The 10,829-nt window shown below is 31.9% G+C and overlaps 1 protein-coding gene across 3 annotated transcripts; it reads right to left on the reverse strand.

Annotated features, from left to right (window-relative positions):
* Positions 1 to 6,040: 6,040 nt before the first annotated feature.
* Positions 6,041 to 10,577, reverse strand: LOC114176529. 3 transcript variants are annotated; one of them, XM_028061600.1, is made up of 7 exons: positions 10,172 to 10,574; positions 9,508 to 9,579; positions 9,348 to 9,412; positions 8,343 to 8,478; positions 8,184 to 8,267; positions 6,905 to 6,997; positions 6,041 to 6,513 (listed from the first exon to the last, which is right to left on the reverse strand). In XM_028061600.1, exons 1-7 carry the CDS (start codon positions 10,427 to 10,429, stop codon positions 6,508 to 6,510), a joined length of 714 nt encoding a protein of 237 aa, XP_027917401.1. In that variant the 5' UTR covers positions 10,430 to 10,574; the 3' UTR covers positions 6,041 to 6,507. The 3 variants fall into 3 exon arrangements, 2 of the variants coding, with proteins under 2 accessions (XP_027917401.1, XP_027917400.1); XM_028061599.1 differs by having other exon boundaries at positions 8,343 to 8,490; XR_003603017.1 differs by lacking the exon at positions 6,041 to 6,513 and having other exon boundaries at positions 8,184 to 8,239; positions 8,343 to 8,490; positions 10,172 to 10,577.
* Positions 10,578 to 10,829: the final 252 nt, after the last annotated feature.

Below are 10,829 nucleotides of genomic sequence, written 5' to 3' on the forward strand. Positions count from 1 at the left end.
TTTACCCAAGTTTGACAAAAAGCCCTAGACTACTTGGCACATGATACAAGGCCTAAAATGGAAATCCTATAATACTTAACCCTTAATACAAATTTTAAAATATTCCTATACTACTAGAGATACTCCAAAATAGCCTAAGAGAAAGAGCTTTGCTTCACCTTGCATAATGACTCTAGCTCTTCTTGAATGTGTTTGGCCATCACTAGGGGGTATGCCATCAAAGAGTGACCAACCTATTACTCAAGTAGTAAATGTAAAACAAATAAAATGCGACTTAGTCATGCAAAATATTCTAAGTTAAGTTTAACACTTTGTATCCGTTCTAATAGGGGTGGCAAAACGGCCTAGCCTGATCTATTTTGGCTCAGCTCGTCGTTGGTCCCTCAAAAGCGGGTCGGGCTAGGCTGACACGTCAAACAAAAATGGTCACTGATGACAACCCGTCCCACACACCACGAAATGATGGGCTAGGTTAGGCTGGCCTGTCACCGTTTTTCTATTTTTATTTTATTTTATTTTTTAAAATAATTTGTTTTCATTTTTCTAATTTTTATAAATTTGTTTATATATATAGATATTAATGAATATTAAAAGCATATTTAATCATATAAATATTTTCTAAACTTTTAATTGATTCGTTAATGTTTTTAGTTAGATAAATTAAAATAATTATTACTTTTACATGTTAAATTACTCTATTATAACTAATAATTTAAACATAATTTGTAAGTGCTAAAGATTTAAATTAAAATATTGTTATATATTGACAGGTTGGACGGGTGAGGCCAAAACGAGCTAACGACTTAAAATTCTCAACTCGACTTGTCTAATTTTGATGGGTCATTCCATTTTTCCACTCCTACACTATAATAAGTTTTTGCTATCCAAATCACATCTTTATTTATAATTTAACATATGTGTGTACAATACCTAAATCATGCAACAAATGGGTTTAATTCACATCCAAACATAAAATTGAGCTATTATAATCTTACCAACCAATTTCAATATTTTTAGAAATATTTTTTAAAATAATTTTAAGAATATAAGTTCAAGACCACTATTTTTTCTAAGGCACAACAACTCCAATAGGTGCAAAAGAACTAAAGTGCTCAAAACCTCCATAAATCTAAGGCCACACCAACCAAACAACAAAAACAATGATTATAAAACAAACCAAGATAATTATCTTCTCAACATGTTAAACCTTTGAAATTTTGTTTGGATGAAATGATGAATTTGAAGGAGTAAAAAATGGTGGATTTAAGGAGAAAGAGAGATGAAAGTGGGGTTGTTTGGATTAAGGAAAAGAAAGTAAGAAGTGTAGGAAAATGAGAGGAATGTTTGTAAGTGATTTGATTGCCAAGAAAAAGAAAAGGGGAAATTCCTCAGCACATTAAAAAAATTTGTCATTAACCAATCGTCTCACACAAAGGCCTCTAATTTTTAGAAGTTTTTGCTTTGGACAATTTAGTATTAGCTTTCTTTGGGCTACCCATATTAGGTTTCCTTGTAGTTTGAAACGGCTTGTCATCCTCTTATGTATTGAATCTTCCTTCTCATTAAGCATATTAGCCCATTTAGAAGCTATTTTTAATTCTTCCACTAAACAAGCCTCCTTAGATGTCGAAGGATTAGAAACTGTCGCTAAACTACTGTGAGTTGAATCTAATTGTTGTAAACCCTGCAAATTATTGACAATGGGAGTGAATTCCTCCATATAAGGCATACTGACCAAGGAATTAGATTTCACTAGGACACCACCATCAAGATTTTTAACAAGAGAAGATCCCTTAATAACACAAATATTATCATGATTATCTACCACTACCTTACGATGTGACTGAGCAAGAGGTTGTACCATAACAGGTTGCACCATAGACTCTACCACAAGCTCCATCATAGGCTTCACCACCGAGCTAAACAGTCCTTAGCCTCATCTTATGCATCAACCACCTTAGGATGATAGTGTTATTGTATTTTTGTGCCAACTATTTTCTCCCCACCAAAAATAACATTGGCATTTTGTTATAATCGTCTACAACTAGATAGATCATGACCAATTATTTTACAATTTAAACAAAATAAAGGCAATTTCTCATATTTCACATCAGCAATAAACATAAATCTTAGTCTTTCACCAAAACTTGATTAAGCAAATCAAATAACAAATCAACATCTAATGATAAAGGTGTACCAATTTCACGTGTTATTGAGAAAATTGCTTTCGTGCCATTACCTTAAAGGAAGGTCATGAATGCAAACCCAACATTAAGTTGTATTAGGTTTCATGGAAGTTGGGACAACAATCTTTTGTCCAAGAAAAAATAGGAAGAATGCTAAGAGAAAATTTCAAGTTCCAACAACCAAAACCCTTCGCATGTCTTCTAAATAAGAAAAAGTAAATTCATATAACTCTTTGCCAAGTGGCCTTCCATTGACCCATATACTTCTAAACCACATCAAGTTTTTTAGAAAGGTCTAAATGTGTAAGTAGTTTATCCCCTTTTGTTAACAAAATAGTCCATGCAAATGATCACTTGAAATTGGTGGTCTTTTGATTCTTGTAGATCTCCTTAATGTTGCTTAACTACATTGAGTTGAAACTTGTTGTTCAATTGGTTGCTCAACAAGTTCTCCAACATTTATTTGTTGTTCTTAAGCAACTTGTGGAACTTGAATAACTAGTTTCCTAGTACACTCTTGAACTAGAGGAACAACAATCACTACCAGTTTATCATTTGATTTAGAGCGTTGAACTTTATTGTGATCCTTTTCAAAACCAACATTTTGAATTAAATCACTCCCACTAATCAAGCCATCTTCAAGAACTTTGCATTTCTTGATTCTAGTATTCTAGTACTTTGAGATGGACAATGAAATCTATAACCTTTGGAGTTTTCAGCATATCCAATGAAATACCCAATAATAGTCTTAGGGTTTAGTTTCTTCTTTTGTGGGTTAGAAATTCTCACTTTAGACGGACATCCCCAAACGTATATATGTCATAAATTGGGTTTTCAACCTTTGAATAACTCAAAAGGGGTTTCTAAAATAACTTTGGTTGGAACTTAGTCCATTATAAAGGTGATTCAATCCACAAGAATTGAAGAAGCTTTCCATTAAAGTTTGATTTCTTCTTTTTACCACACTATTCTGATATAGAGAACCAGACGTAGTGTATTGGACAACAATCTCATGTTCTTGAAGGTTTCAAACCTTCATTCCCTTAAACTTTGATGGCGTAGTATGTTGTAAAAAAGAGTTGATTTGATAACCCAAAAAAATAGAGCATAAAATTTATTGAGCTTTGTCAGAGTAATTGCTATAATAAATAATTGCATATTGTGTGAGATTGTATTATCAAAATTCATGCAATAGCTTTGACAATTGATTGATGAAATTGACCCTATTTATGAAAATAATTGATTCAACATGAATATCTTATATTGTCTCATATATTTTGGAAACTGTCAACAAAGGTCACTCATTTTTTATGTGTAAAGAGTAAATATGTGAAAACAAACATTGTGTAAAATATTTATAAGTGAAATGAGAAAAAAAAAGATATAGAATAAAGGAAAAATTACTTTAAATGAAATTTTGATAAGTTAAAAATGGTTAAGATGAAATAGTTTTAGAATACGTTGAGAGTTTAGAAAATATAATTACGAAGAAATTATTAGATTTAAAATCAAATAGCTAAATAATTAAAATCAAAATTTAATTTTGAAACATGGCTTAAAAGTTTAATACTTGTTATAATAAACCCATTTCTTTCTAATCCGGGGAAAATAAATCTGAATCTTACTTAGATATCCATCTGATTCAAAATCACTCATGTTCAATCATTAAAAACTAGTTGCATCACCTATGCTTTTAGTTTTTCATGACGTATTGCAATTTTTATTCTAATTTTGCTCCAAATAAATGACACGAATACTTAAAATCACGTCTTAAATAAACGAAAGAATTTATAATTTAGATTTTCATGTCAAATATACACATATGATAGAAAAAAAGTGAATCTAAACAAGTGGTACATCAATTTATCAACTTTCCAACTCTAATAGTTACAAGTATAGAGACTAAAAATATTTAGTAAAACTATTTTAATGAGTGATTCACTTAGTACTATTTTTAATCAGAAAACAAACGTTAAACATCAATAATTTTGAAATAGAGAAAGTATTTGTGAGATGAAGAATATTAAGTCACCACTTTCTATTTAAGTTACATAATAACATAGAAGCTTTGAAATTAATTAAGAAGGAAACACTCGTAAAATATATGTGCCATTCAATTCAGCCAAATTCAGAAAAGAAAAAAAAAGTGATTATAATTACACTAAATCTTCACTTTTTTTAATTTCTTACACCAAACAATCTTATTCAACAAAGTATAATGAGATATTAAATATAAACACCCTTCTCAAAAAACCTTAATTCGTTGCATTTTAAGCAATTAAGTCATCATGTTAAACCTAAATATATTCATATGATATGAATATATTTCAAATCGATTATCCATCAAGTGTCTATTTGATGTGGGAAGAAAGAGGAAAATGAAAAGAAAAAACAGAAGATGAAGAAAAAGTGGGTTATATAAAATTTTGATTTGATTTTTGATTTGATTATTAGTGGAAGCTTTGGTAGTTCTTAATATTCTGTAGTTGGTGGTTGGTCCATCAGACTAAGGATTATTATAAGGTAACGGGAATTATGGCACCAAACCAGGAATCTTAAACCCAAAATAATACACCAAATTAAAACATTAATAGAAAACGACATTCATATGATTATGAATATAAAATTCAAATTTCCTACCCTATTCCATGGAGGGGTATGTGTGTGTGATTATGAATATGATTAGAAGTAGAAGGACGTTTACCTACCCACAAACAATAAAAACCCTTAAATACTATAATTTCATAATCTTATTCATATTATTCAACTTTTACAACTATTCATAAAATTATCAAAGTAATATATAATTCAATTGTTAGATCTATAAAAGTAAAGACATATTGAAGATGTGAAAGTTAACAAGACCTAATCTACTTAAATTCCTAACATATATGATCTCATAAAAGACCGGTAACTTAAAAAAAATTGCATACTTAGTATTTTATTTTTGAGTTAAATATATTTTTGATTCCTTAACTTTTGGTGAAAATTAAAATTAGTCCATTTTCAAAACTTTAACTTAATTTAATCTTCTAACTTTAAAACTAAGTAGATTTAGTCCTTTTAACTAAATTTTATTAAGTTTATTTAACATCTCAAACGTATTTCATGCTATCATTTGAGTTGTTTACACAATTTAACACATTTTCACTTCAACATTATCTAAACAATCATCATAAAACACGTTTGAAATGCCAAATAAACTTAACAAAATGTGATTAAAAGAACTAAATCCACGTAGATCTAAAGTTGGAGAAATAAATTAGATCAAAGTTTCAAAGAAGGACTAATTCTAATTTTCAGTAAAAGTTAAGGAATCAAAGACATATTTAACCATTTATTTTTTAAACCACTTGATCTTAGTCAAATGATATCAAAGATAGGATAAAGATAGGAAAAACAACTAGATTCTGATCGCATTTTCCTGATCTTCTGTTTCCTTCGCCAAGCAAAAAACACATCACCAACCGACCACCAAATGAAAAGTAAAGTATATATGTCACCATGTAAGACCCAATTATGAGTTCTATGAATCGTGCAATTTACTCATCACAACAGAATATCTATTAAGTAAACATTTGTCATGATCCAAAAGTGTCATATTATGAGTTTCTTCTCTCTTGATCACAATATTTTTATCAGCAAAACTTGAACCAGAGATCTTGGTGAAGAAAACTGAGTCTAGTAACATTCAGACCAACAACTTGTCTTTATTTGATTCCGATAAGAAAAAAGTAACAAACCATTTCCAAGATAAATAAATAAAAAAAAAACACTGCATTAAATTTTCAGGGTCAGTTTAATTTTAAGAGAGAATTTAAATCAAAATCTCGTTATCAAAAAGTGCAGAGCAGTAACTTTAGACATTTTTATAATGTTAACAGATTATCAATTGAAACTTGATAGTTTCAGTATACAGAAAGCTTATTATTACACCAAGCAAAAACTATAAATTATAAATATTGCTATCAGCTACAAATAAGCTAGTGTACAAATCCATGATGAGAAACAGTAAATTGGTGCATGAGTTTGATGTGCCAAAATATCAAGGGCTGAAAAAAATTGATACTATTGCACATTGACATTGCTGCTGTCAACATATAGGACCTACCTAAATGCTTAATATTCACGTTTGTGTAGTACTGCACCACATTTGAGATATTCTGCTACTTTCCTTACCTTTTCCATAGGAGGAAATAGGAGCAGAAAATTTCTCTGAAACATCGCTTCACTATATACAACAGCAAAACCATGCTGTCTCTTCTTATAATTGCTCAATTTTTGTGACACCCAGTGAAGTTAGCATCGTCTGTTACATGACTTAAACCTGTAAAAGATACAACTTATATGAAGAAATGAACCAAAACTTCAATTTTTTATGGAATTTGCTAACACACTGTCTTTTTTTTCTGCAGGGTATTAAAATTATAACTTTGATCATCTTTAAAAATATACCTAAAGGGAATAACTTACTAAAATACCTTTAATAAAAGAGTTTATGTTAGTAAATTATTCAATTTTTTTTTAAATGAGTAACTTACATAAATTATAACTTTGATTTTCTTAAATAAGGCTATATGGTACTGTGGCCACTAAATTGGCTAACAGCATAAAATTGTGTGGCCTAAATATATAATTCTCCCAATCATAAAATGAGAATTATTCTTAGTAGAAACACACAATTAATTATGCTCCAATAGCATCAGCTGAAGCTATACCTGTCTTCTTCGGTTTTGTATTGCATACCAGGATCGTGCCATTGCATAGCATGGCAAAAGAACACCAGCAAATTGAAGAAGTGACATCTCAAGCTGCCATCAAACATTCCAATTTAGCAGAAAATCTAGAAAGAACAGATGATATGAGAGAAAAACTGATTTTATCATTTAAGTCCAGAGTCGGCACATTATGTTTCTAGACCTGAATTTTGATCATGTGAACCAACAAAATGTGGTGGTGCATAACAATAGTAGGCGGCAGTGGAAAATCTGGAAAAAGTTTTTCTTTTTAATTTGCAACCTTCCTGTGCTGACACCACCAAATGACTTTTCAACCAATGTGCTAGCCTACCTTATTGTCATTGCCATGTTTGAGCACACATAACTGATAAGGACTTTGGTATTATGAGGTGCCTAAGTCTTACATCAAGTAATATGAGATGCTCAATAGAGTATTTAAGTGTTTAGTTTTCTCACCTTAATTAGTAGCTTTTGAGGTTAGATTTTCCAAGTGCTTGGGTACTTATCAATAACCTAACAGAAACTTCTAAAATACACAAAATTCAGATACCAAGTGGTAAGAATCAAAGAGCTAATCAGTCACTTAGCTAATTGATTGGAAAGCATTCAGTTCTTCAGTTTCAGTTACCAAAAGTATATTTCATTTGATCAATCAAACTCAAATGATAATAGCTGATTTATAACTGAACTGATTATTAAGAAGTTGTATGCACAAATATAAACTTCATCCCCAATAAGTTGGCATGAAGGAATTTCAACAAATAGATACTTGCACTAGTTTATGCCATTTTGAGATTATTACCTAGTTCCATAAAATGTGTATATTTTCTCAAGTGAGCGTGTGCTTACATCCCAAAGCTTATGCATGCTACATCACTGATAGAACTAGATCAGAAATAGAATGACAAAAATCACTCTTTATAGCAGAAAATCCACTTTTGCTTCAATACCAGTGTGGTATGGAATCAGAGCTGAAGAATATATGTTGAGTCTGAAAGACTTGCTGCTCTCCCTCCTTTACCCAAATCCTAAAAATGACCACTTTTCTCTTATCTGTCTCATAAGCACCATATATCCACAATAACTCGTACTAGTTACTTATTGTTACTAATGGTTGTTACTTTTCTCTACCAATAGCCCTAAAGTTCAAGTCCTCAATTTCACTTCTATTATTCCTAATATAGAACCTCCTAATAAGAGGTATCAAATTAAGCACATGTGTATTTGCCAAGAAAAGTTATCAGAACATGCTACTTACATTAAAGATTATTGAAGCATCTTGTCCAGTTGTGGAGTTCTTTGTGACCATTAAAGCTTGGCGTACAAGCAAAATTATCAGCAACTGCATAATATATTATTATCATCTCTTAGAAAGGATGAAACAATACACACCTTAACATTATATATGTTTCCTTACCAAGAAAGTGGCAGATCGTAGGCAAGCAATGCTACTGGTTTGTGACATGGCGTAATCTTCATACTCAGTTTGCAGGAACTGGTGCTCAGCTGAAGCTATAGCCACATGCAGATCAGCATTATGCCCCCATTCTTGCCTGTATATGGAACTGTATAAATCTTACTTGAGGCAAAATCAATCATAGATATTAGAAGAAGCATTGAAAGAAAGGTGAGAGCCAGAGGGATATAAATAAATCGGCAAAAGCATCATGCATCTTTAACTAGTAGTAGCTATTGAATTTTGGAAGGAAAAGAGCGAGACAGACCCCACCATTTGGAATAGTGGCAATAACTTCTACCAATTACTTCCTATTTTTCAGAAAAACAAGGACACAGGGCCTAGAGGGTAGATAGATAATTGGAGAGGGCCAACATTTGTTGATAATGCCAGAACATGGAAAGTCTTGTAAATTAGCTTCAAGAAGAATGTCCATCATGCGTGTGATGTGTTAATAACATTACTCATGAATCTGGTATCGTGGTTGAGATTGAGTTACACCCAACCACAATACTGAAACAGTTTGGAAACCGAAAGTAGACACAATACAACAAACATCTCAGTGACATGGATGAGATCCAGTTAATTGTTAAAATGTCTCAAATGAAAAGCCAATACAACTCTCTATGATCAATAACTTGGTTATGTAAAAAATACTCAAATTGGGGTTGTCTGAATGATTGAATTGAAATTTGAATTAGAACCATAATGAGGTAATCTTGTTAGCCTTGCAATGGACAATACCTAATGGTTAAACCAACTTATTCACTTATCACCTCTTGAGAATTCAAAGCAGCAAATTGATTCTAAACATTTCAAAATGCAGGGATATGGTTCTACAAGATCCAAGGGGAAGGTGCAGAAGTTGACACACAACTCTCAGGCCTTGAGCAAAACCTTTCAGAAGATGGAAATTATAAAAAAGCCATATAAAAATCAGTTAGTCAGATACATGTTCAGAATTACCTTATATCAATTGCCATAATTGCATTGCTTCTGACTGGTGGAGGAGAATAATTTGGTGAAAACTCCTAAAAAGTGTGAAAGAGAACTCATAGTTTCCAATTTTAAATTTAGGCAACTCAAGAGGAAAAAATACCACGAATGAGATGGGAAAAGCCCCAACCTGATTACAGATTTCACATATTGTATTTCCTTTCTTATTGCACCATCTCTGGATACAATTCCTATGAGCAAACTGCGCGCCACAAAATGGTGAGCTAAAATGTTTATAATGCAACTTGAAGTCAAAACTCAAAACCAAGACATTAGCATCCAAAAGGATTCCCAAAACATCACACAGCTCCAACCCAGTAAAAACTAAGGCTCTTCATCTTGTACAAATGCAACAAAAGTCGACTAAAGTAAGGATTCGTGAGATAAAGCAACATACCATGAATGTGAATAACTGAAATGCTTTTCAACAACAACAAACACAGAAATATAACGTACACGGATCACACAAGACAGAAATGCTTTCCATAGAAACACTTGAACTAATTCGAGAAGCCATTTCATTGAGACAAGTGAAGACACTGCAAACACATGCTTCCCAAAGGGAGTAGTGTGACAAGTAAACACAGGATATCTATACAGAGACAGAACAGAAGGGTACTACCAAGTTGCCCACTAAAACTAAAGCTTCCATCTTTTAAGAAACATGACAACCCCATCAACCACTTGGTGTTTTAATGATCAAGTTACATTCTTTCCAACATTTAGAGGTAGTTGGTTATTTTGGGTACTGGGTTTGAGGAAAGTAAGAGAGAGGAAGTTGATGACAAACCCACCTTGAGAGTGCCATTACAAGAACAAGGTGCCTCCATGGCTTGGACTTGATCTTCTTCCTGGCATATTCTGCACTCAACAACAACAACAACATCATCTTCATCATACATGTTTGGAGAAGAGGAACTCCCTTCTCCAGCATTGTCAGAAACGGGTATCATAGGATGAACTCCATGATCACAGTTTCTTGCATCCAGTGATCCAAAACAGGCCGTGGAGGCTATTATTCGATCAATGCAAACAATGAAGTCGTTCACCATTTTTGAGAGAGAGAAGAGAAAAGGAGAAACAAAAAGAAAATAGTAGTAGTGCAGGCGTGGGTGGGTTCCAAAAAGGTAACAGTGTTGCCTCAATGCTCTCGATGCTTCGTTGACGAATTTTATGAAACAAACCGCAACTACTCTCATCCTTCTTTAAACCACCACTAAAGTAGTGCTAGTATTTTTCTTCTTCAAATTAGTGTGTTCAACTTTTATCCTTCAAAATGATATTTTTATTTTCGGTTGGTTATTTTTTATTAATGACAAATATTTAATCAATTTTAACTTAACTATCATATTTATTTATTTATTATGATTATAAATATTAAAATGAGTTCAAATTTTTAAGCAAGTCCGATTTAATATAGCTTTTGGTCGGGTTGGTAACTCTTTTAATAAA

Source organism: Vigna unguiculata, chromosome 3 (genome assembly GCF_004118075.2).
Source record: "Vigna unguiculata cultivar IT97K-499-35 chromosome 3, ASM411807v1, whole genome shotgun sequence".
Classification (NCBI taxonomy): Eukaryota; Viridiplantae; Streptophyta; class Magnoliopsida; order Fabales; family Fabaceae; genus Vigna; species Vigna unguiculata.

What these genes read in the sequence shown, in the direction of transcription:
- LOC114176529 (XM_028061599.1), bottom strand. Translation starts at nt 10,429, where the DNA reads ATGGTGAACGACTTCATTGTTTGCATTGATCGAATAATAGCCTCCACG. An exon ending in CTTGTAATGGCACTCTCAAG is followed by an intron (nt 9,580 to 10,171) that starts GTGGGTTTGTCA and finishes TGTGGCGCGCAG; the next exon opens with TTTGCTCATAGGAATTGTAT. An exon ending in TACGATCTGCCACTTTCTTG is followed by an intron (nt 8,268 to 8,342) that starts GTAAGGAAACAT and finishes TATATTATGCAG; the next exon opens with TTGCTGATAATTTTGCTTGT.